Source organism: Porites lutea, chromosome 1 (genome assembly GCF_958299795.1).
Source record: "Porites lutea chromosome 1, jaPorLute2.1, whole genome shotgun sequence".
In the NCBI taxonomy this organism is placed as follows: Eukaryota; Metazoa; Cnidaria; class Anthozoa; order Scleractinia; family Poritidae; genus Porites; species Porites lutea.
The window spans coordinates 18,616,298-18,641,990 of record NC_133201.1 but is presented as its reverse complement, the minus strand read 5'-3'; the positions used below and the strand labels follow the sequence as shown (position 1 = coordinate 18,641,990).

General features: G+C 39.5%; 2 protein-coding genes across 4 annotated transcripts; one reads left to right on the top strand and one right to left on the bottom strand.

The window, feature by feature from the left end:
* Positions 1–833: 833 nt before the first annotated feature.
* On the bottom strand, positions 834–19,152 carry LOC140946190 (uncharacterized). Of its 3 annotated transcripts, none has more exons than XM_073395283.1 (4): positions 19,024–19,152; positions 18,429–18,490; positions 1,986–2,132; positions 834–1,591 (listed from the first exon to the last, which is right to left on the bottom strand). In XM_073395283.1, the coding sequence occupies exons 2-4, from the start codon at positions 18,465–18,467 to the stop codon at positions 1,529–1,531; spliced, it is 249 nt and encodes an 82-aa protein (XP_073251384.1). In that variant the 5' UTR covers positions 18,468–18,490; positions 19,024–19,152; the 3' UTR covers positions 834–1,528. The 3 variants fall into 3 exon arrangements, 2 of the variants coding, with proteins under 2 accessions (XP_073251384.1, XP_073251378.1); XM_073395277.1 differs by lacking the exons at positions 18,429–18,490; positions 19,024–19,152 and adding exons at positions 4,330–4,397; positions 15,510–15,599; XR_012166818.1 differs by lacking the exons at positions 18,429–18,490; positions 19,024–19,152 and adding an exon at positions 2,706–4,160.
* On the top strand, positions 6,245–10,978 carry LOC140946148 (uncharacterized). The gene is made up of 2 exons (XM_073395234.1): positions 6,245–7,272; positions 9,466–10,978. The coding sequence occupies exons 1-2, from the start codon at positions 6,669–6,671 to the stop codon at positions 10,509–10,511; spliced, it is 1,650 nt and encodes a 549-aa protein (XP_073251335.1). The 5' UTR covers positions 6,245–6,668; the 3' UTR covers positions 10,512–10,978.
* Positions 19,153–25,693: the final 6,541 nt, after the last annotated feature.

The window sequence follows — 25,693 nt, the reverse complement described above, 5'->3', positions numbered from 1 at the left end:
AAGCTTTTTGTGAGAAGCACTTTAACACAAAAGTGTGACTTGTAATAGGCCGAGTTACAAAAATCCTCACTTTCAAAATGAGGCCAAGTGCACAGCCTTTCTTGTGAAAATGAGTTTTATTTGCATGAGAATGAAAAATCATTTTCTTTCTTACGGCTGAGCGCTTACCCTCGTTTTGATACAGAAGCCCGAGGGAGCTCGGAAATGACCTATTTACACCCCTTCCAAACCATCGCGCAGAATGTAAGGACGCCATTACTTATTCATATTCAGCGAAGCGCCGAATCTGAATGCCAGTTGGCTAAGAAAATTTCAAAATAAGGTCGGTGGCGCTGATAAAACTTTCTTTCCTGCTTTCCAAAAGCCAAATTCTAAAAACCTACGCGCCGCTTTTTGAAGAATGGCGTACCTGCAATTTGAGACTAAAACAGCCGTAAATATTATCCCTTTGAACTTGAAAATACAGCAGAAACGGCCTTTGTTAGTATGCAGTCTATTTTCGAAAGAGATTTTCTGAAAATTTACACCGCTTTTAAAATGCCTACGCGCGGCAAATGAAAGATGGACCTTTTCTCGAACAGACTCCGTTTTAATTTTGAAAATCGGTTGAGTAGAACCACTATCCCTTTCATTTTGAAAACTTCTGGAAGAAGCTGTGTTCGAAAATGGCGCGGGATATTCGCGGATTTATCTGAGCTATTTGGGCTGTAAGTTTGACTTGTTTACTTGTTTGTTGGTTATGGTTATGATCAAGACTAACACTACGCGCAAGCAACCACGTATAAAACGGAGTCCTTACGGTAACCTGCCCGGCTGCAAACAAGGAACAGATGTCAGTTAAGACAGATATTTAATTTCAAGAGCCCTTTTTTACTAATTATGAATAACATGAGAACATAATATTGTGGTAAGCCTCATACTAGTAATATGTTGAAAAAACCATGTGCAAAAAATACAGAATTACCCTTTTAATTCGTTGTGCAAGACCTGCGTATCACCGCGGAAAACTTTTTCTATTGCTTAAATCTGCCATACCAGATGTCTGATGAGCCACAAGCTATAACCAGAACCTGTTTTAAAGTACAACTCTAAGTAGTGATTAACCAGTATGGGTAAGAAGAGTCTCAAAATACTAAATCTGAAATGCAACACTTTCCCGCTGTCCATGAATATCTGGACAGAACAGGCCAGAAGGTTAGCCAGTAAATTAAAGATGAAAAGTAAGAGATCAAACAGCGAAACAAAGACGGGGACTATGATCTCCTTGTGGTTTTTCAATAATATTTTGTCATGCGGCTTCATTAACTCTAGAAGTGTACAACATTAAACTACATGTACTGTCAAAAGTTGTAGAAAATTTATTGCTTATAAATAAGCAATGTACATTTGCAAATGCAATATTGTTATTTAAATTAAGTGTATAATTGTGCTACTTCATTTGGTTTGTAAACATTCCTCGAAGTCTATTAATTTTGTTATGTACAACACCATTCCATCAAGTTGTCACCCTTTTTTCTTATTCCCTCCTTTACTGGAAAAACCAGGGCATCAGTAACCGCTTTAGATGGCGTCTGTTGCTTTTAATGATTCCCTAGAAAAGACAAAAAAAAATCATCTATGAAAATAAGGTAGGCACTCCTTCCAGCCTAAAACACGTCCGGTCCAAAAAATAATTATTGTCTGCATACAAATACAATGCCATCGGCCACCACTTGCTACCAGCACAACCTTGTGGGTTAATGGTGAGTGGTCTCTTGCAGCTGTACAGTGATGTAGTCTAGAAGTGTGTGTTGCTGTAAACATATTCAATAATTACATGTACATGTATACTATTCAGAGGTACTCCTCCATTTCAAAGTGGCAGCAACCAGAAATATCAGATTTTTTCAAAATCTATGTAGTAAATACTGAGTGTGTACATGTACATACAGTCCGTAAAAGCCACACTGGCAATGTATTAGTTTAATTTTTAATGATTAACTTACATCTTCATTGAAGAGCTGTTCAATCCATTGCACTGGGTCAGTGGTTTCAGTTGTGCATAAATAACTTGTTCTTAACTGTATGTGCTTGTAATTTGTGTGACATTTCTCTTCAATGGCACTGTAATCTTGAAATCCGTATTTACGTGGCTGTAAACAGAAAACAAAGATATTTCACTTTGACAGCTCATTCTGTGTAGGGTTTCCACTCTGAGTACTGTCACTTGCACCACATGTCTAAAAGGCCTTGTTGGATAGAAAGTGTGCATAAAATGTGTACAACTAACCAATAACAAAACTTAATGCCTTGCTTACCCTTTCCTTATATAAATATGCAGGTAAAAAGACAACTTTTTCCAGCTGTTTGGCATTATAACTTGTAATGCTGGGTTCAAAAGCATAAAAAAATTCCAGTAAAAGTTTGAGTAAAATACAAAATCTGCCTTGTCATCAGCACAAAAAAAATCCCATCACAGGAGAAGATGGAGACTTGCCATTCTATTTAAAGAAACTATAAAGAGTCATCATTCAGCAAAACCAAGAAATTGATTCAGTCAACCCAACTTGGAGGTGATAATCCGACTGGACCACAAGAAAAAGACCTTTGTCTTTTAAAACTTTCCCCCTTTGCCCATATTGTCTACATTTGATGATAAAAAAGCAATTGTATTAAGAGGGAGCTAGCTAGAAATGTATAACAAAATTAATGTTAACATGTCTTACCCCCGATCACGAAACCGCAGGACCTCTACTCCCTACTTAAAAGTTTGTCTGTGTTGGAAAGTGTACTTCAGAGGATTGACAATCAAGGACACTCAAGTTGGATTACACTGCTCTGGTACCTGCCTTTCCCTCTTCCAGTGTTGTTTTGTAATGATTTTTCGGTGGAAATGTCCAAGTTCAAGGCCAACATTGAAAGGAACAGAGAAAAGGAGGTCGAGCACAACATGTGAACGTTATTCCTTCAATTGACCCAATGTCATGGATTGTAGATTTCATTCCTTTTCTCTGGGGGGGGGGGGGGGGGGGGAGGTGGAGGGAGGGGGCATGCCCCAAGCCACTTAGGTTCTAAGAGGGTCTTAGTGACCTTTTATCCATAGCACTTCCCATGACACATGGGTAGCCACCTTAATTATATCAGACACTGAAAATTAATATTGAAACAGAACTCTCTGTGAATTATCCAAAAAAAAAAAAAGGAAAAAGAAAAAAGTCACAAGTACAAGCATTGCCACATAAAAAAGGTATTTTATAGTACAGTTGTATGTGAGCTGTAATTTTGACCATTTTCAGTTTTCTGATGAAATGTAGGGAATGGTGTGTATGCAACTGCATTTAAAAAGGATAGTTCATGGGATTTCACCTGAAAAATAAAAATCATTCACAGGCATGTCGTGGGTGGCGAAGAAAAAGTTCTGCAGACTGAAAATCTCCAACCCGCGTAACTGGCTAGATTGTTTTTGTGCGTAAGAGTTTTTTGTGGCAATTAGCCACAAGAAGTGAGCGTCTCCTCCTTATTCTCCACATGGCTTTACAGCTCCTCTACCAAAACTTTGTGCACACTTTCAATCCTGCCAGCTATGCAGCCTGAAAATGGCCCCTCTCCATCACTTAAAATTCAAATGCTCCATCCCTAATAAAGTTTAGTAGTTGTTGATGTTGTTGTCCTTTGTCAAAGGATCAGCTTACCCTTTCTACTGCACATAAAGGAAAAAAACTCAACGTGGCTGACTGAAACACTAACCTTTACCCCCTGCCCCCAACATTTACAAAAACCATAGAAGAATAAAAATACTCTAATACAGTTAATATTCCTTTGTTGTTACATACATATACATGAAGTGGAGCCATTACCTTTCTTAGAATTTGGTTGCATTTTTCCAAGCCATTATGGGTCAAACATGCACCCAAGGCTAATTTTTGAACCGACAAACATTCCACTATATCAATTAGGGTATTTGTAAATAAACAATAGAAAAAACACTGAGAACATTAGGCAAGGTTTCTTTAAGCATTTGCACAGAAATATTCATTACTACAATGTTGCAGCAGCAACTTTTATGTTTAATTTACACCATGCACTACAATAATACAGCCTGTACAGGTGTACACATGTTAACTCATGATTACACTGTATGCTGTAGTGGTACATGATATCTACAGAATGACCAGCCTCCTCTCTATCAGCAATATTTTATTGAATATTTTGTTTACCTGTTTTAATTTTTGGTCTAGTATTTCAAGTCAGCATGAACACTCTGACTCTTAAATTGTATTATAGATTTCTAACAACCAATTTCAAGACATTCTTTGACTGTAAAGCTCAAATCATCACTGTATCAGGTACCTTAAATCCCTTAAAAACTTTGTTACAGATAATTATCTTGGTTGTTTCACAACTGGACATGCTCTCTGCTGTGAAGAAAACAAAGAAAACGATTAACTTCTTCGAGGCAAAAATTGATAATAAATTATTTTGTAGTTACTTGATTTTTTTTGCCTTCCATGTCAACAACACAAGAAACTTTTAATTTTTTTCTTTCTATCTGTGTTTTCTGACTGTGCATTTTTAACCTTACCATGAGAAACTATGGCATAATATAAACCAACCAATCATTAATTTTGTACATGTATTAAGTGCCCGCCAGCTTCTCCAGCTTGCACTGTACTCATGAGCAAATAACCAAAAGTAAACAAATCAGGGCATGCACTTTACCTTTTTTTATTTTTATGTTATAAAAACAAAAACATTGGTGGGTTACAGCTGCTGAATGGCAGATAATAATTAAAAAAGTAATCTGCATGATAAAATAATTGATATTACAAGAAATTTGATGCTGATCACTGTTAGGGCTTAAAGGGTTAACACATCACTCAGGTCAATCACACATAAAGGTTCTAAGAATAACAAAACATGATTACTAAGAGAAAAGGGTCTTTAATGTTAAATAAATTTTCCTCATCAGTACCATGAAAGGATCGAAATGCAAGGAAAACAGTGTGGAGCATAACTACAGTAATTTATTCATCTTGATAAGTGAAATGAAATAGAAAAAGATTTACTTATTTTTTGACAAAAAAGTTGTGTTTACACCTGTACAAATGTTAAAGCTTAAACACTGATTCATTCACTATCAATGTGAGCATTACATGTTTTTGTATAAATTTTTGTGCTATTTATATACAGTAGAACCCCGTTTATACGGTCACCAATGGGTCAAAGAAAAACAGGCCGTATTAACGGGGTGACCATAATTATTACCGAGGCAGGGTCAAATTTCCTGACTTGAGGCCGTTGTGACAAATACACCATACAATGCATTCACACTTCTTGAGTGACAACTGTTCTCTTTAATGAACAACCGGAATGTAGAAACTGTAAAAAGTACTTGGAATTTTCCTTCAGAACATAGAACGCTTTTAAAAATCAGCCATTAACCGTCACAAATGCATTTTAGTCTAAAAACAAAACAAGAACAGGCTCTGCTTACTAAACTACATGCAGGTCAATGAAATTGACATGTCACAGGAATTTTGAATTTCTAAATTTCAAATGAGTGACTGTATAAATGGGATGAAATTATAAAAGATTCTACTGTTTGCGATTTTAAAGACCTGGGTCCAGTTGTTATTCGAACGCCGGTTAGTGTTAACCCAGGATTCTTTATCTTTTTATTAAAAGCACTCTCTCGGATAATTTTCTCTATTCTTTTTAGAGTATCCAATCATCACTGTCTTGTAGGCAAAGAGAATTAAACTGAATTTGCTTTCTAAGCTCTCATATCTGAGTTCAAATTTCGCACTAACCCTGGGTTATCTTAACGCAGCTTTGAACAACCCGGCCCTGGCTGTTAGCCGTATTAACAGGCGACCGCATTAACCACGGTTTTTTTTATAAGAAAATGTATGGCCATGAGTCGACCGTATTAACGAGGTGGCCGTATAAGGTGGGGTTCCACCGCAGTACACAAGATTTCCTTGGTGCAGCATATACACCCTGTATGGATGCTGTCCAAAAATGTTTAAGATAAACAGAAACTGTGATAAAAACAAGGTGCTAGTACATGTACATGTATACTAAAAGTGCATGTAATTTCAAATCAATGGTCAAAGGAACAACAAAGATGAAAAAAATGAAAAACAATTGACAAGATTCTGTTTTAAATTCCAGCTCAACTCAACAGATACCTCTAAAATAATCTTTTTTTTGGAAAAAGGATTCTCCAGATGAATTATGAAAGTTTTACAACTCAATTGTAAAACGCAGTTAATGGAGCGTGACGCCCTCACTCAACAACATGTAACGCAGTGTTATGCTATAGCCCTTATCAAATCTCGTAGAAGTTTACTCGTGGTAGGTAAAACTACTGGGTAGTACGTAAAATCACGGCTATAGCTGGGAAACTACTGATACAATAGCAATCCTTGTTTTTTGTTGCAGTTGAGGCTAGTTTCTGATGTATCGCTCGTTTTGTATGGCTAGTAAAAATAATTTTCCTCATGCATATCTCGTGGAGCACTTTAGGTGCACGTTCTGTTCTGTAGTACAGTATTTTTCATTGGCTTACCTTGTGATAGCACTCGGACTATAAAAGGCCTAGTAAAAGTCCTGTGCCTCATTCCGAGCTGTATTGCGAAGTTGGTTACTTCAACCGTCCTAAAGTTTTGTAATTCTCGTGCTTGTCAATGGCTCGTCCGCGTAAGCAAGTTTCCAATGGCCGCCCTCGAAAACAAAACGATTTGGCTTCGCTTTCGACCGAAGTTCTACGCCTTCGCCTTCAAGCACTCAACCTTCCGATTACGGGAGGCAAAGCAACCCTCATCTCACGTCTTAACTTGGCAACGGGGACGAAACAGCCCCGCCCGACCTCAAATTCGCAAGCCGGACGCGCCCGGACGAAACGTTTGGCACCGAAAAGTCGGCCGGTTAGGGCCACCTTAACCGCCGCTCCCGCAGAATCCTCAACCGAACAAGCGGAGTTGGAGAACCCTGGTGATGACTCTTCGAGCATTGCGTCTGGTGGCGACCTCGACGAAATCATGGAGGAATTTTCCTCGGACGACTCGCCCGATCCTGTCCAAGCCGGCCCCTTTACCGCCGCTCAACTAGCCGCCATACAGGACACCGTCAGGTCCTCGCTCGATCAAGCGTTGCAGTCATTCCCCTGGTCTCTAGGGCACGATCAACAGCCTGGCACTTTCAACACTCTACATCGCAGGCCAGGATCAGCTGCCCCTGTGGGTCTTAACCGTCCGCTGGAGCAGAATTTACAAGACAAAATTCTCCGGGGTGAGTACATCGATTTTTCTTTGTTGCTCCCCGACTCGCTAGCTCGGCCCCAGGCCCCTGACATCCAACTTCGGGTCGATGATTCAATCCCAGGCTCCTCCCCAGTAACCATGGTCCGCAAACGGAAACCTGTTATTGACAGTTTTCATAAGTGGTTAGACGCCTTCACCGCGTATGCGTTGGTCATTGTCGGCTCTCATCCACGGCGATCCCTTGAACTGTTCAAATACCAGCAAATCATTAGTAGGGCGGCCTCCAAATTCCAGGGTACCGCTTTTCTGGCCTACGACGAACATTTTCGCCGCCAAGCCGCGAATGACTTACGCATTAGCTGGGACCAGGTGGATATCGAACTTTGGACGGTAACCTTCTCTGGCCTGGCTAAGCCTCACTGCCTTGTGTGTTCTAGCCCCCACCATAGCCAAAGTTCCTGCCCCAACGCCGATCCTTTCCGCCAGTCCTCCAAGAACGGCCCCGTCTGCTTCCGTTTCAACAGATCATCCGGATGCCACTCGCGTCCCTGCCCTTTCCCCCACGTCTGCCGCCGTTGCCGATCCGCAGACCATTCCATCGTCGCCTGTCCTAGCAGTTTCTCCAAGGCCAACCGCCGCTCAAACGGATCCAGTAACACGAGCGATCGCAGCAAGCGATAAAGTGAAGCTCCAAGCGAGGAACATTGCGCCACCGGTTTCTACCCCCATTAACATTGATGTTTTATCAAAGGAACTTTCTGGTCACCCGGATAGTCATTTTGTAGCTAACTTAATTCATTCCCTCCGTTATGGCACACCGGTCGGTTATACAGGTCCCCGTCAACCCCGGGTATCCCGTAATTTACAATCGGCTGCTCAGCACCCAGACGTAGTCTCATCCAATCTGACCAAGGAGATCGCACTGGGTCGCGTAGCAGGCCCCTTTCAGTCTCCCCCACTTCCTAATCTCCAATGTCACCCGGTGGGGGTAATACCTAAGAAACATTCTAACGAGTGGCGGACTATTTACCACTTATCCTATCCTGAGGGCGATAGTGTTAATGACCATATACCCAAGGATCCCTACACCCTTCAGTACGTTCGGGTGGACGATGCTATTCGCATTCTTAAATCCCTGGGACCAGGGTCGTTCATGGCCAAAACCGACCTCAAATCAGCCTTCAGGCTAATTCCCATCCACCCCGACGACTGGGATCTCTTGGGGATTCACTGGAACAATCAATATTACGTCGATCTTTACCTCCCCTTCGGGCTTCGCTCTGCCCCGTTTCTCTTTAATCAATTATCGGATGCCCTGGAATGGGTTTTGAAGCATAATTATGGGTTAAAACACGTAATCCATATCCTGGACGACTTCTTTATTGCCGAACCTACACGTTTAAAATGTCTGTCCTCCTTTAGTACCTTGCTTCGCTTTTTTATGTCGGTTCATGCCCCGGTGGTCGCGTCCAAAACCCTGGGCCCCTCCCAAGTACTAGAATTTATGGGCATAGAATTAGATTCTACACGCATGGAGGCACGCCTTCCTGACGATAAGCTACAGCGCACCCGGGATTTGCTCACGTCCTTTACGAAACGCCGTTCAGTTCGCTTGGTTGAACTCCAGTCCCTTATTGGCACCCTTCAATTCGCGTGTAAGGCGGTCGTTCCGGGGAGAACTTTTTTGCAGCGAATGATTAACCTTACCCGGGGGGTTCCCAGCCGTTTTCACCATATACGACTCAACAAGGAATTTTTTAAGGACCTTACCATGTGGAAGGCATTTCTCTCGGGTTGGAACGGGCGTTCCTTCTTCTTAGACTCTACCGTCTCCACCTCCCCAGACTTGGAGCTATACACGGACGCGGCCAGTTCGGTCGGGTTTGGGGGTTATTTTAATGGTCAATGGTTCCAGGGGAAATGGCTCCCTCATATGCACTTAAGCCCCACCAAGGGTATCAGCATTGAATGGCAGGAACTTTTTCCTATAGTAGTGGCATGCGCACTCTGGTTCCCGCATTTTTCTGGGAAACGAATTCAATTTTGGTGCGATAACGAATCAGTAGTCGCCATCATCAACTCGGGCCATTCAAAGGCCCCTCGGATAATGGACCTCCTTAGGTTCCTTGTTCTCCTTTCTATGAAACACAACTTCTTTGTCAGGGCTCGCCACGTCCCTGGGGTAAATAACGACATCGCTGATGCCCTCTCCCGCTTTCAGGACGAACGTTTCCGGGCGTCGGCTCCCAAGGCACAAAAAACCCCCTGTACCATCCCGCCTTCTCTAATGACCCTTTAACAGAAGAGGTGCAGACGTACGCAAAGTGGGGACTGGCGTGGGCTACCAACCGTACGTATGGGTCAGGTGAAAAGCGCTTCATTCAGTTTTGCCTTTCAAACAGGCTTATGTCGCAGGAGGGTGATATTCTCCCAGCTTCGGAAGGAACATTGATTTATTTTGCCTCATATCTGGCTAGGACTGTGAAACATAGTACTATTAAGTTATACTTAGCAGCTGTTCGCAATTTACACATTTCCTGTGGGCATAGAGACCCCCTTTCGGGAAAATTACTTTTGAAAAAGATCCTCCGGGGTATTTTACGCTACCAAGGTCAGTCACGCATTCTTCGTCAACCCGTCACTCCGGGGGGTTTGCAAACCATTAAGCCAATTTTGCACTCCTGGTTGGGGGATCACGACTTTTCTATGGTCTGGGCAGCCTTCACTCTCGCCTTTTCCGCGTTTCTCCGCTGTAGCGAGTTTACCTATCAGGGGATTTCGAGATTTCGCCCCCAGGTTGACCTGTCCACCGACTGTGTGTCCTTCCATCCCAGTCTGGCTTCCCCGCAGCGGATGTCTATTTTTCTTAAGGCTTCTAAGACTGACGCCTTTCGCCAAGGGCATACGCTTGTTATTGCATGCTCCACCTCACCGGTTTGCGCGGTGACCGCTATGCGTGATTACTTTCTCACCGCTCGCCCGCGTGGACCACTTTTTTCTTTCCGATCTGGGCGTCTACTTACCAGATCCGCCGTCGTTAACCTTCTCAAGGACGCCGCACGTCAAGTCGGTCTACCTTATAACTCTCTCAAAGGGCACAGTTTTCGTATTGGTGCTGCCTCCACGGCAGCTGCTGCGGGTTTGCCAGACTGGTTAATTAAGGTTTTAGGCAGATGGTCCTCAGACTGCTACCAACTTTATATACGTACGCCTCGGACTGTGTTATTGTCCGCCGCTCCGAGAATGGCCGGTGTGCCATATCTCTAACTTTTTCCAGGCTTGGGGGGATACATGCTCCGCACGTATCAGTGGCGGTTTAAGTCTCACGGCGACTTCCCCAAGCTTTGATTTTAACGCAAACTTTTATATTTGATTGTATTCCAGCACGTGCCGGCGGAGTCGGCTCGTAGTGCTGATAAGATAAAGTTCCCAGAACAAAATATTTGCCTACACCGTTCCATTAAGTTGCACGATGCTGGCCGGAGGTTTCAGCTCGTAGTGCCGTGGAGTGTTAGGCCGTATTAAGTTTGTTTCTTTCGGACCTACCTGAACTTGTCCGATCCGGCGCGTGTAAATTAGCGCCGGGGAGATAAGTAAGGCTTTATGGTCACGCTATGGAAGTCGTCCACCACGCCGATCGCGGAGCGGTGTTCCCCCCATTACGCCATCTGTTTGTTGTCTTATTTTATTACAGTTATTGTAAAGTCTAGCGAAAGGAACTACGACATTAACAGCATTTTTATTCGGAAAGATATGTTACTGTGCTCATTTGTTTACAGGAAACTTGTCAGGTGTATTTGAAAGGCATTACATGTATGCTTGTGCAAAATTTACCAAGCATAACAAACAAAGTATTAATTGAGCCTGATCTCAGATGACAGAGGAAATGACAGGTTTTCCAAATTGTCATCGAGTCTAATCAGTTTATAACGTATTCATTATGCCTGGAGTGCAAATTTTTTAGAAACATTCCATGCTGCACTTAGCCCAATCAAAACCTAGTTGCCCAGCAAAAGTTCAAACTCTTCAAAACTAAACCCATAAACTGTGTCAACTCAGGCTTCATTTAAGGATTAAATAAATTTTGTTTACATGAATAAGTGCTTTAGTACTGAAGGGTAACTGGGTTTTCTTCAAGAGATTGCAAAAGTCTTGGGTAGAAAAATATTAGTAAAGGCATGGTCGAAATGTTGATTGAGTTTCACAGGTTACATTATTTTTTGCAGGACCTTACATGAGTATGCATGTAGATTCAGGATGTATTTTGTAGAAAATGTTTAAACTGAAACTGTACAATTACAACATAGACAATTATCATCATGTTTAGAGCAATTCTACGAATATACAGCAATTTAACACCTGCAAATAAGAAACTGTGCGGGATTAAGAACCTCCTGGCAGAAATTTGCCACTTTAATACGCAAAATACAGGAACCTGTTTAGCCAATTAGCAAGATCAAGCAGGTTCTCATGTGTGGGTTAAAGGAGTGCAACATTGAGATTGTAAAATTTAGTATAACAAGAACATACACTGTACTGTACCATTAAACTGTATATTATGTTTGGTAATCAGCTTTGTTACACGTACAACTTTAGAGTCGTTATAATAATACAATTGTGAATAAATATTGTATTTTTAAGACCAAACTCAAGTTTATCCAGGTAGTAAACAATCTATTATCTCTTTCATAAAAATTAAGAGCCTAATTAAAAACCTATTTAGCCTATGTACAGGTAAATTACAGTGTACCAATAAGTACCCCAAAATACAAGAACCTCCAGTGTTGTACAAAGGTTTTTTTTTTTTTTGCCAGAATTCAAAAAATAGTACTGGTAGGTTATTATTGGCGGGTGTTTTACTGCATGTATAATCAATAGCAAATGAAAGAAAAATAATTATGATCAAAGTATTCACTCACTGTCACATCTGTCCAAGCTTCGTTCAATTTTTCGCCTCAAAACAAACATAACAGAAACCTGTAGTAACTACACTCACGCTTCCCAATAACACACGCCCTCAAAACGTTTTTTTCTATCACTTGAAACTTGAGTTCTGTGCACGTTAATCAACATGCACAGGAAATTGCAGATTCACCACTTGTGCAGTCAAAAATAATTTGCGCAGTGGTATTCATGTCGATCAAAATGCATCAATTGAGAGTATATTTTTATCCACAGCTCTGTGTCTTTCAGCTTTTTTCATCGTCGTGTAAAACCCACCAAATGGCCGTAAATCCGTAAGCATCTTTGTTAAAATTATGGCTTGCACCACTGCCAACAGTTTATTGTTCCTACTCACAGTACATGTATCTTTATTTTTCTTGAGGGTTAGGTATGCTTAGCTTTAGAGGATTTTAAGAAATCAAAGAGGGCTGCATATGTTTTTTTTAAAAAAATTCATACTAATGGACCATCTTGCTCTTGTGGACCCTTGCGATCATTGTGTGAACAAGACACAAAATTGAAAGACAAAGGACTCCTCCCTCAGAATTAATTTTGTTCTGGAGACATGTGACCAGAGGTAACCAGGGTGTCTCTTTCTCTCTTGCTTCGCCGGGACGGGTGGGAGAGAACCCTGGGAACAAGGTTGGGCAAGAACATTTTTGAATAATGAAGGGGTTTCCAATTTCGCTGAGATGGAGGATTATAATGTTGAAGCCAAATGGACAATGGCTGAATGAAATAGCTGAAACACTCTTTCTTTTACTATACAAAGGTTTTCAGGTAGCTAAGATTAATTTTTGATTGTGCAAAAACACAACACATGAGAAATCTGCCAAGGAATAAAGAAACAAAAAATATGTATCAGCAGAGAAAATAAATAATTGTCTTTTGAAATGAGACCTTTTTATCATAAAGTGAATATTGATGGAATGTGGATTTGTCAAGTTGTAGAACTTCTTATCATTTGTCATGCTATCAAAGAGAATCAAGAGCTTTAGATATCTTACAACAAATGCAAGTCTTTGCTCTTCGAGTGAAACACTGAGAGAACTTTCTCTAGCAGATAATGGCAAAAAACGATGGAAACAGTTGATTGACATCCATGAAGACTCAAGTTTCAACCAACAGAAAAAACGTTTCAAGGGTGCCGGTTATTGGGAACTGCTGTACAATGTAAAATCTTTGTTCTCAACATTATTCCTTTGTCAAATGCAAATAATAAAATGCTGACAGTACACACAACTTACATGTATCACATTAACTTAAGCTAGCATCATGAGGTCTTCTCGCAATCCGGTATTAAACATCATTTGTCAGTCAACGAAACATTCATAAGACAAAGAGATACATGTAAACTCATCGGCAAATCAATGATACTGATTCTCTACATGCTTTGAACTTCATACACTGTACATAGCTTGGTTTTTCAATAAAAATTTCCATTGAAAGAGCTACCTAGGAAATTGGCCTGTTGTAAAGTTGTTGGAGCAACCCATTCTTCTCTTGTGCTTTAATTTATCGCAGTTCAGATCAGAGCATGAGAATGGTAATGAAGCTCAAGAAAAGAAGCATCTTCTATTTCTACTTTTTCTTCTTCTTCTTAATGCTTTATTGTACACAACTATGACCTCCGTAATTACGTTTGAAAGCATCATGAATGTTGATGAAGGCAACAATAATATAAGGGTTGTAAATCCCCAAAAAGGCAAGTGCAAACAGGACCCTGGACCCATGCAAGCTACAGCATTAGAATGGTGAAAAAATAATACAATGTAGGTTTACATTAGCGAAACAACAAGTTTGCACATGTAACACACTTTTTCATACATTTTATCACTATCACTATACAACTACCACACAAAACTTTCTAAATACGCCGATTCAGGGAAAAACCGGAAGTTGCATGGAAGCGAGGCCTAAGGGCCCTTCGGCCTTTGCGACGCCTGGTGGTAAAAACAGATGGGTTGTCGAAAAAGTTTCAAGATCAAGTAAGTAAATATTGAAGTTGTCAAATTGACCCCCGACGAAAGAACGGGAGCTTAAAAATTTACAGGTGTACAGTAAAACAGTAAAATTCTGGTAAAAATGTAGAAGAATAAACCAAGGCGGTAACAAGAAAGTCCTTTACCAAAGTAAAGTTTAAGGTGAAATGATTTTATAACTTCATAAACTGACTGAAATATACAATAAATTCATTTGTTTCCTGGCCCACAGAGTCAAGAACCTTAATATTATGTTATGCCTGAAAATAGAGACAAGTTTATGATCCTGACCCAGGCAAAGGCTTCACCAAGGCGAAATTAGCCCAACTCCAGGAAATTAAAAAACGCCAGCTGGATACCACTCAACAGGACAAGCTTCAAACCGATACCTTAGATCACCTTATTTAAAGGAATGGGGCAAAGTAACTAAAAAAAATCTCTCTCTACGTATGCCATTGCGGAAATGTTGTACATGATCTTGATCATGAACTATCTAAACCTGTTGATAACAACGTTGTTTTTTTTGGGCCTCCTACAAAAAATATTGTGTAAAATATAAAGGACGTATGATTGTTAACCCAGTAGGAAAACCCAAACTTACACCAGCCCCATGTGAACAATGAAATGAAAATAAATGCAAGAATGACGTTCCTTGCACTTCTTAGCCAAGAACATGGGGAATTCCAGGTAGACAAACAGTAGAACATGACCCAATCACGGCCTTAAAGTTTATCACGCCAAGGCATCATGCAGACACACCAGGTCATAACAGGAGGGGCTTGTTGTCTACTTTTTGTGATCCCCATCCTTTGAAATTAAGAAAGTTAGACCCCTAGGCTGTTGAAAATCTCAAAGTGGACATTGTCAGAGTTAACAAAGGTGTTCCCTTTTAATGCTTCTGATATAGTACATGTGAATTTCCTAATTGAAATTGCTGCTAAAGGATCTGCTAGATACAAATGCAAATGAAAGGTTTTACTCACATCTGTTTCTTCTCCATACAATAGTACCTGTTCTCCAACCAAATTCATGTTTAACAAATAAAACAGTGTCTCAAGTCAACTGAACAAACACAACTGACAATACAGACAATGGTTGATGCGACCACAAACAAGTTTCAAGATCTCATGTGACTAAAAAAATACAATCTTGTCTCACTGAGCCAATTGAACACAGTCAACAATTAATACAGATACAGAACTGTAATTGACCTGAGCTTGAACATAAATCATTTCATTAGATCAGCCCTTTAGCATGGATCAGATATGTTACAGATATTCAGCAATCAAGAAAGAACTATTCAATGAAGAAAAGGAAATTTAAAAAATGAATCTGATACCAGATGTCAGTCTAACAACCAAAAGTGGTTTGATCATGGATTTAATAACAGCATCCAAATGTCACAGTGACCTGTCCACATAAAGCTAATTAAAACTTACAAAAATTATTAAAGATGTTTGAAGTTACAGTAAGGGTGACGTGTGCAAAAAACATCCGTAAAAGATGGAATTGAAAATGAGGAACTTAATTTTCTTAGTATGAAGAAAAAATGAAAAAAGATGGCCATGCAGGACTGAAAGTCCAGTCTTGTTTGTATACTTTTCGTTTCTAAAAGCCACGGGTTTTTACGGGTGTCAGCTGATGGACTTGTAACTGATTAAAGCTGTGAGAACCCCCTAGGGCTGGTTGAAGTGAAGAACATAAATATAAAATGTAGAGAAAATGAAAATCTAAAGATAGCAGGAAAAGGGATTGGTAACAGAGATGGCATCATTAACAAGAGCCACCTATGATTATTACTACCAAATTCAACAGGAAGCATTTTTATTTGTTGTAGTGAGAAATTGATTTGATTTTGTAGCACGAGGGAGCAACAAGGAATTGTTTCAGCAACAGATACCTTTTATTATGGCAATGTGGAAAGGGAAATTAGGACACCTTTAGAACTTTTTTGACCAATACATTTTACCAAAATTAGCATAACTCAGGCTTAAGTTTGGCCTGCGGTATAACTTCAGGTTAAGTTAGTTTTTGCAAATCAACTAAGTTGGTTTGGGTTATTGTTAGCACAGGTCTTTTATTCACTCTGATTCTACATGTGGAGAATCCCTTATTATAATCTATCATGTCACAACCTAACAAATGATTTAATGTTTGTACACTAACTATTAATTGAGTGTGATATTATACCTTATATCCATTCCTAAAAAGTAAAAATTTGAAATTTTTTTTTTCCAGGTGTATTTATGAATGGAAAACATCGTCAGTATTCACTTGAGTGGCATCTCTCACACTGCCATAATAAGTTAGATGGGAAATGCTTGGTTCTATAATACTTCTAAAACGGTATAAGAAAAGTAAAGTTTCATAATCTGGGAACCCAGTGTAGACTAAGTGAATATCATCTGGGATTTACGAGAAGCGTTCCAGACCAAACGTGAAAACTTACTCCTACTTTCTTACTTTAGAAAGTTATTTTTTAAGGATTTCTAATTCTAAACGTTTCGCTTCAGCAAATTGCTCGATCGCTGGAAGACCTATAAATTAAGAGCTTGTACTTTATCGCTCAATGACGATTTTTCTGACCTTTTTATTTCCTCATGCGATACTTTTCCATGTGTCCCTGTTCTTCTTTAACATTTGATTTGGCTGAAAACCAAACAGAAACAGTAGGAGATGCCTCCTGATTTTAAGTCGACCTTTCTATTAAAATCGATGTCCGGTGAGAGTAATTCTGTAATCGTTTGGTACGAAATGCTCTGAAGAACAATAGTCCTCTTTCCCATCTTCTCCTTGATTCAGGATCTGATGAAAATTTCTTTCGTATATAGGTGAGATCAGGCCGATTTTCACTCTGATTATGTTACATGGCTGCTGCACTTGTCTTACTATGCTTACAAGAATCTTGTTGTTACGACGCCATTTTGAGTATGAGGGCCCTTAGGCCTCGCTTCCATGCAACTTTCGGTTTTTTCCTGAATCGGCGTATTGTTTCATGTTTTACATTTTTGTGTCTGTATGGACGACACAAGACAAAAATTTTCTTTTTGTTTCTCTGAACTTAGATACATGTACAGTCCTTGAGATTTCAACTAGAGAAAAGCTTGCCAACATTTAGCAAATTGCACAAGGTGATGACTTTTGAAACAGTGCAAATTTACTTCTTAAGCCGTTGCTGTAGTGGTTGCCTATTTCCAAGCAGCCATTAAACTTTTGATGCTCAAGTACTGATCCTACATGTATATTTAACAATTTTCCAATAATATTATTGACGTTCCCTGATATTTACAAAATTTAATGTACTCATTTCAAATTGGAAAGTTTACCCGCTTTTATGAAATTGACCTGCTTCCCAATGTATTCTTGAAAAGAAATGTTTTTAATGGCAAATCAAGTTCATTCCTATATTACTAGAAATTGTAATACTTTCTGCATTATTTCCAGCCCGAACAAATATAAGACTTTTTGGTATAAGACTTCACGGTCCAAAATGTTTCAATTTACAAAGTGCTGCTACCAGATCTCTTTTTAAATCTACATGTACATGTACATTGAAAGCATTTCTCCTTAGCTGATTCTCCAGTGCTCCAGTGATGCTTTAGTGCACCAGTTGTTGCACGTTTAATTAAGTTACATGTACTTTTTTTTTTTGAACGGGCACCTAGAAATGTTGCTCGGGCTCCTAACTTCTTTAGGACCAAAAAATTTTCTTAGGCAGCAGCCTTGAGGCAATGTATTGAATGACTGTATTTTTCTGGCAAATATAAATGAACTGAAACTGAAACTGAAGCTACAGTATCTAATAACATTCCATGATGTGTGCACAACGCACTTATATATCCAGTGTACTTCAAAATATTGCTGTCATAATTTGGGCTCTAGTGCAACAGAATAAAAGCAGTGTGTGAAAATGCAAAACTGATGTCACACAACACATCAGAGACGTAATGTCAAGTTTATGGAATTCTCCAAAACTATGCAAGGTGAAGATGACAAAGAAAACAGAAAAAAGGCAAAGGCTTACACAGAAGCCCGACCAACCATTCACCATGATCTTTTTCTTGCACTTCTCTTGAAAATGACTCTAAAGTTTTTCCTTAGAGAGCTGCCAATTCATTTTAGCTGATTGCATTGTTTTCAGTGGTAACAATGATTCTCTTATAAATGAAAAATACTACCACAGCAGCAGAGAGAGAGGAGAAAACTTTAAGAAACCTAACATTCACATTTGGATTCCTTATAGTACAGCTGTATGTACCTGAATCACTTTGCTGGCGAACACATCGCACATTTCCATCCAACAATCAACTGAGCAATCACCTGAAAAAAAAACCAACTTTATTTGAGTCTCAATTCAAGGTATTTTGCACGAAAGTACTAATTTAGGACACTATTTTTACGTCCCCAACTGGAAACGGGACCGCCATTTTACGTGGTCATCCGAGCCACGCGAAGGTCTAGCCGCTTGCACTGCAAAGGGAGTGCCTTAATCATTTCTCAGTTATTTTAAGACCCTGAGTATTGAACTGGCCCCGGAAATCGAACCCGCCACCTCCCGCTCTGCAGTCAAGCGCTAATCCTGCCGTGCTGAGACGACTTCACTTCGATATTCTTCGGTGATTATAACGATGAGCACATACGGTTAATTTGAAAAATGACAAAGAGATAATCATAAATGGATTACCTTGCAAATTCAGGAGGAAAAAGCATACCGTATGTATAAGAAATCGGTGAGAAAGCGGCATCACTGTATATAGTACATGTAAGCTTCACTGAAGCTTAAGCACTTGGCGATATCTTCATCGAACAATTTTAGCTCCCACGGCGTATCAAACGCGAAAATACAACCATACCTTTAGAATTTCTGCAGGGCCTCCCATTACAAGATCGTCGCAAATCATTTTTAACATCTCTAGGTTAAAAACTTCACGAGAATCGCAAAAATAGCGATGCCCTGCGATCTTTCATCTGCCGTTTGACTTCCTTGTGTCCCTGTACAGCGTCTTTCCAGGCCATCTTGGTCAATGCAAGAATTCGACTGTGATAAGCGAAAAATTCAACATCCGGTCACTTTTCGTATTTCCGGTTGAGTATTTTAACCAATTGCGAAAACATAAAATTCCAGTCGCGCGAACAAAAGATACAGAAAAAAACTGTTTCTTTTAAAAATTCATTCAGTTTTAGAGTTTCAGGCTTTTGCACCAAGGGGTTTTCTGGTTGCACCATCGCTGAAAATGATGTTTGAAGTTTTGTAGGTCGCTGGCGCTCGACCAGACCATTTTTTTTTATTGGCTTTCTTGCCTGCTACTGGTTTGGCATTAATTAATTTGGAAGAGGGCGATAACTGACAAGAGAACAGCAATACTTATTAAAGAAGTAACCGAAACAAGGACGCTTCATTTCAAAACATGTACACGAGCTCTCTGGTAAATAAAACTACAAAGCGAAGTTTAAAGACATTAAGACTGAGAAATTGAAGAACTGAAAATTAAAGCTTCAATACACGATCATGCAAATAATTACTTTAAACTCGAAAAACTATGTCTTAGCTTCAGTCATGTTGAATGGCAGTCAAAAACTTTGTTTTGATGAAAGAAAATACCTGCCGCTCAAATTTAATCAGCCAAAATTACACAAGTTATTATCAACTTACCGTTCCGGAATCTAATAGACTAAATACTCCAGTGATCTTTGCCTGGTTATCCAAAAATCAATTTCAAAACAACAAAATGGTCAAAAACACGAGCAAGATGAAGCAGAACAACAAAACGCAGGCGCAGGTTCTTGTCGCGGTGTTCTTTGTGCGTTGCTGTCCAACGTTCTCCTCTTTCTCAGCAATAGGTCATTTCTGAGTTACAAAAACTCTCACTTTCAAAAAAAGGCTAAGTGCGAAACCTTTCTTGTGTAAATGAATTTCAGATTTGCATGAGAATATAAAAAAGTTTCAAGTTCAGAATGCGAACGGGCTTCTTTGTGGTGGTAGCTAATTCACTGAAACCCTTCCAGCGACGACGCGGAGTATACATGACATTGTGTACCACACAAGTGAAGAGTGCTTTTCGCGTGCGCTGAATGGCTAACTCGGTGATTAGACTTGCTTTTGGCCCATAATATATGTAACCCAAATATAAGACTTCAAGCTCTGTTAAACATAGACCTTTCTCACTTACAATTAACTATCGTTAAATTTTGTTTTTCTCTTTTTCCGAAGAAGAAAACCAGTCAGTGTCCATTGTAAAAGCGTAACAAAGATCAGCTAAGATCTCACTGCGGACTATCCTGGCAGTGAAACTGACATTGTTGTTAATAATAGCTGACACATCAAAGATGTAAGAAAAGGTAGTTCCTATTGTTGCAAGTGAGAGCACGCAATATCTTTAGTTTGACTTTCCAAGGCCACGTGCTTTATAAAAGGTTTTTCGCATACTTCATTCTCGACGGTACCTCTTATAAGTCATTGATACTATCTTAGAATACACCGCAGTAACAACAAATGGAATAGGGATTTTTTCAGATTGGAAGCAAACTGCATGCAAACAAAACAAAACAAGACTTAAAATGCTTTCTGCGGTCTAGTTAATATCACATTTTGACTCTGAAAATACCAGTCCTGTCTACATCTTCACTCATCATCTTCACTCATGGTAGCTTCACATTCCATTAATTCTACCTCCTCATTTTCTCCTGGAGTTGTCACAAAGCTTTGCCCTGAAGAAGACTGCACACCAGTTTCCTGTAAAAAAATAGGTAGATAATAAATAACGATTACCAGCCAAGCATTGGTCCAATAGTTGAATTCATTGACACGAATTGGCAATCTCCGCCTTTATTATACTGCGTTTATATGTAGTTACACTGTAAGCACTTCTCCTATTCTGAAGTTTCATTATTGAACAGTTCTTAGATCACAGCAAACTATTTGATGACATCTAACTAGGCAGTGGATTAATGAATCCTAACTTCAGTAGCCTGGGATCAAGCTCCGCAGTGGGAAAAAGGCGAAAAATATATCAGATCAGCAAGGGCGAAAATAAATCGGCGAGTGAAGCGAGCCTAGCTGTAGTCTGGGAAGGGGAAAGGGTGGCGCCCTGTTTCACCTCGTTTTTTGCCTTTTTATCCCACTTCGAGGCTTAGTCCCAAGCTGTAACGTTATTTATTTTGCACATCTTAACTCATGTAAAGGAACTCATGTTCTTCACAATCTAGTCCTTACCACATAAACGCCACTTGAATAGGCCACCACCGAGTTCCAAAAACCCTCAATTTCAAAATGAGGCCAAGTGCACAACTTTTCTTGTGAAAATGAGTTTTACTTACATGAGAATGAAAAATCATTTCCATATCAAAGGCTGAGCACTTAACTTCGTTTTGATACAGAGACCCGAGGGAACTCGGATATGGCCTATTATTCCTCAGAAAATAAACAATGTAAGCTATAGCATAAAATATGCAGCCCATTATAAAAGAAAATGTTTCAGTTGCTTCAGTTGGTAAGAACATCGCACCTTCAAGATTGGGTCATCGTGAGTTCGAATCCCGTAATGTCAAATTTTTCACGAGAATTTCTGGTCAAAACAAACGTTATACGAACATGGACTTGGCTATCCCCCTTGGGTTCAAATCCCTTCGTTCACGTGTTTTATTATTGCAAATATCACATTTTTCCCAATTTTTATTTCATCGACAGTTCCAACTATATTATGTAAACTTCATCTAGTAAACTTAAGTAATTAGTGAGTCAACCCTCGCCTTTGTTCAGGACTGGACTATATACAGTGCTATTAAGCTGACCTGTTCCATGCCTTCATCCAAATGTACATCAAAATCACCTTTCCCGCGCTTTTTATCGTGTTCCAGCCTTGTGCGGATTGCTATCAAGAGTAAACAACAACAGAAAACAATTAGAATCGCAGCCCAACCATTACAAAGTGCCACACCCATATACCTCCCTCCCAGACACTTTACTGGAAATGAACAATGCAAGAAGATCACAATTCTTTTTGCTATGCCAACAGCATTTTTTGTTTTAATCTTTATATTAACGTAATACATGTTTACTGAAAAGTTTGTGTGAAGAGTTTTACATATAACTGATGATACTCTCACCAGTCCAATTTTATATGAGGCATAATTCGCAGACTCCACATGGCACGCGCGCAAACAGCAACTCTAAAATAAGATTGGTTTTTGATAAGCGTGAACGTTTTCAACTTCGCCTTATTCCAGCGGCAGTTCTTATTCCATTCCATTTTGTAACTCGTATAATATTAGGGAATCGCTATTCCATGGTTTTATGCTGTTTACTTTGGGTCAATATTACATGCCTCTAAAACCTAAATTACTTGCACATGAATGAACAGTGCAATGAAACGCACGTATCAGACGTCCCATAACCTAAACAGCACGTGAGTACGCGAGAATTAACTAAATGTATAAAGGGAAGTCTTCACTCACCTGCCCCCGATTCACTGACTTCTGCCTCTCCTCGACCACGCTTTCCACTAATTCCAAGACTTACGAGGTGCGAGGTCATATCTCGTTTGCACGCCAACAGTGGAAGAATAGCAGATCCAACTCCACTCTCAGAACACGAAGATTCTTCCGTTGAAAACGAACAATTCATGATTAGAGATTTAAGCTGACCAATATCCAGCAAAGCAGACACTTTTTCGTCGGAAAGGCTTATGTGACAAATTAAATCAATCCTACATGCAGGTGAAAACACACTGTTATGTAAACAACAGTTTTTTCGGTAGACATCAGTAATTAAACAAAAATTTTGCATCTTTTCTTATAATTTTACTAATTGCACTGTTCAGCAAAAGTAACGTCGAATATATCCACAGGGGTTCGATGTAGCGTGACACAAAAAAATATTTTGCGGGAAAGTTGGGCCAATTCCATATCATCAGTTGAAATCTGATTTTATTGAATTAAAGGCATCTACTTTGTCAAAATTAAAATCTAATCACCACTAAAAAGTGAAAGAGACTAAACCTAATCTCCTTCTTGAAGGCCTTGCTGAGGATGTGAGCTCAATGCGGAGAGAAGTTGATGGAAAAAAAATTCGTTGCTGAAAATTTGGCGGGAAACGTTTTGCTTCACGCTATTTTGGTGGAACTTTTCAAGTCAGTAATGCCGAGTTACTGAGGGACACCATTTTTAAGTTTGTCGTATTTTAGTAAAGTTTTAATAGGCTATCAAGATATTTCATGCCCGTGGAAGGCCCTGATTTCAAGAAAATTTTTATCTTAAACATAAAAAACCCACCAACTTCTAAAAATACCACCGTTGATAATCTTTTCAGGTGGCTTTTATATGGTTAAAAGGTGATTTCAAACACCTGCCCGGTTTTCTCTGACAGTAACACTTAAAGACTGGAAACAGTTTGCTGTTGTCAATAGATGTAAATCACAACTTAATGCTGTGAAATGTGGCATCCCACAAGGATCCCTCCTGGGTCCAAGACTTTTCTCCTTTTAACGACTTGCCTGATCAGATTAAGGAAGGAGAAATAGACATGTATGCAGACGACAAAACACTATTCTAGATAGGCCCCTCAGTCGATGTAGTGTGTGATGCACTAAATCGCGTACACAATCGCGTAAACATTGGTGTTCTGTGTGATACATTCATGTCGATGAAATATCTTGTTACAGTCAGCCGTATGCAAGGCAGGCCTGTTAGCCACCTTAGCCGCATAAAGAAATATATCAATCGCCATACGGTGGCATGCTTTCATTACTTCCAGATTGGACTTCTGTATTTCACTTCTGTATGGACTACCGAAACAAACTATCAAGATACTTCAGCATGTTCAAAATGTAGCGGCCAGAATCCTTTCGCCTACACCTAAACATGAACATTTCTCACCAGTATTACAGGAAATGCATTAGTTTCCTATAGAAGAGCGTATAACTTTTAAGATTCTTTTAATGACCTTTAAAGGTTTAAATGGCTTAGCCCCTTCATATTTGTCCGACCTAGTTACGAGGTATATTCCTCGGCGTCTGCTTGATGTCCGATACAATCTGCGCAACTGTGGTTTCCGTTCTTTTTTAGTAGCCTCTCCACAGTTGTGGAATGATATGCCACTAGAAATTAGATCTTGTGAGAGTTTTAGGAAAAACTTTAAGACTTATCTGTTTAGGAAAGCTTTTCCAATAAATTAGTCCTTTTATGTTTTAGCCGGTTTGATTGAAAGTTTTTTTTATCAGTTAGTTTTACTATTTTTAATTCGTTTTATTTCGTTTCAATTTAATGTAATTTATGAGCAATATTTGTAATGTTTAAACATTTCTTGTAAAGCGCCATTGGGTATTGCTGGAAATGGCGCTATAAAAATAAAGCTTAGTATTATTCTTATTATCTGACCATAAGGAGGGGATTAATGCAACTTGTCAAATCTCCTACCAGTCAACTCTCCTAATTTCGCCGAATCCCTCTCTCCACCCTTAGAACTTAGACTTCTTGCCTTGTATTTCTTATCCTCAAAAACGCATCGCCCTACATACGCAATTAATACTTCGCAATCGTTCTTTGAGCGTGTATGGAGTACTTAATTATGCTCTAATAAGAAGTCACAATCCTGTGTATTGTGCTACAGGTGTAGTGGCTTTAACGGGTTTCTTCAGTATTTCGCGCTTAAATGGCACATTTACCGCTCTTAAGTGGTGCCTTTAATAGCGCCTCCAAGACAAAGACACAATTTTGAAAATGGAAATTAAAGTACGATAATCGAGCTTCTATGCACGGTTACATATCGCGCATTGATAATCTAACGCTTTGAAAGCCATGAACATTCTGTCAGTCAATTTTGAGCTTAAAAGAAACCTTTAAAAGTTTCGTCTATTAAGCGTTATTTAAGAGGTAAGTGAGATGTGAGATCACTGACAAAACTTACAGTCATTATTCACAAGTGAGATAAAATCGCGTCCTTTAACGACGCTACGGTTCTTTAACAATGATTTTAATTCCTTATCGAACTCAAAGCTAAAATAGCCTGCGTAGCCAACCCGGTCTCTTTTTAGGGCGAAGGGAGAGTGTTCCCCTTTACAAAAAAGTGGTTACCAATATCGTGCAAATGGCCTTCACGCAAGCAACAATCGGTTTAACACATGGCGAAATTCAATAGTAAAGCGCTTTGATACAAGACAAAAGCTACAAAAGCAACGTGAAAAAAAGGCCACTGAAAGATTTCTAATGAAATATATATGTTTACTTTCAAGAAAGCTAGTTTCCTTGATCAAAACGTGCTGCTCATGTAAGTAGCCGAAGTTCTGATTAAAAGTTCCATGGCTTGTAGACTAGATTTCTTTTTCAATCAAAGAGGCAAGTAAACATCGTGACGAACTATTTGATGGTATTTATTCAGAAAACACAGAAGAAAGCTATGTCGGTATATCCTTTCCCCATTCCACTCAACTCTTGTGCGTGATCCACGTCTACGGCCTGAATTTTTTTCAGGCTTTATTTTCGCAACTGCATGCATAAATTGCGTTAAATACAACTGCGATGACCTTC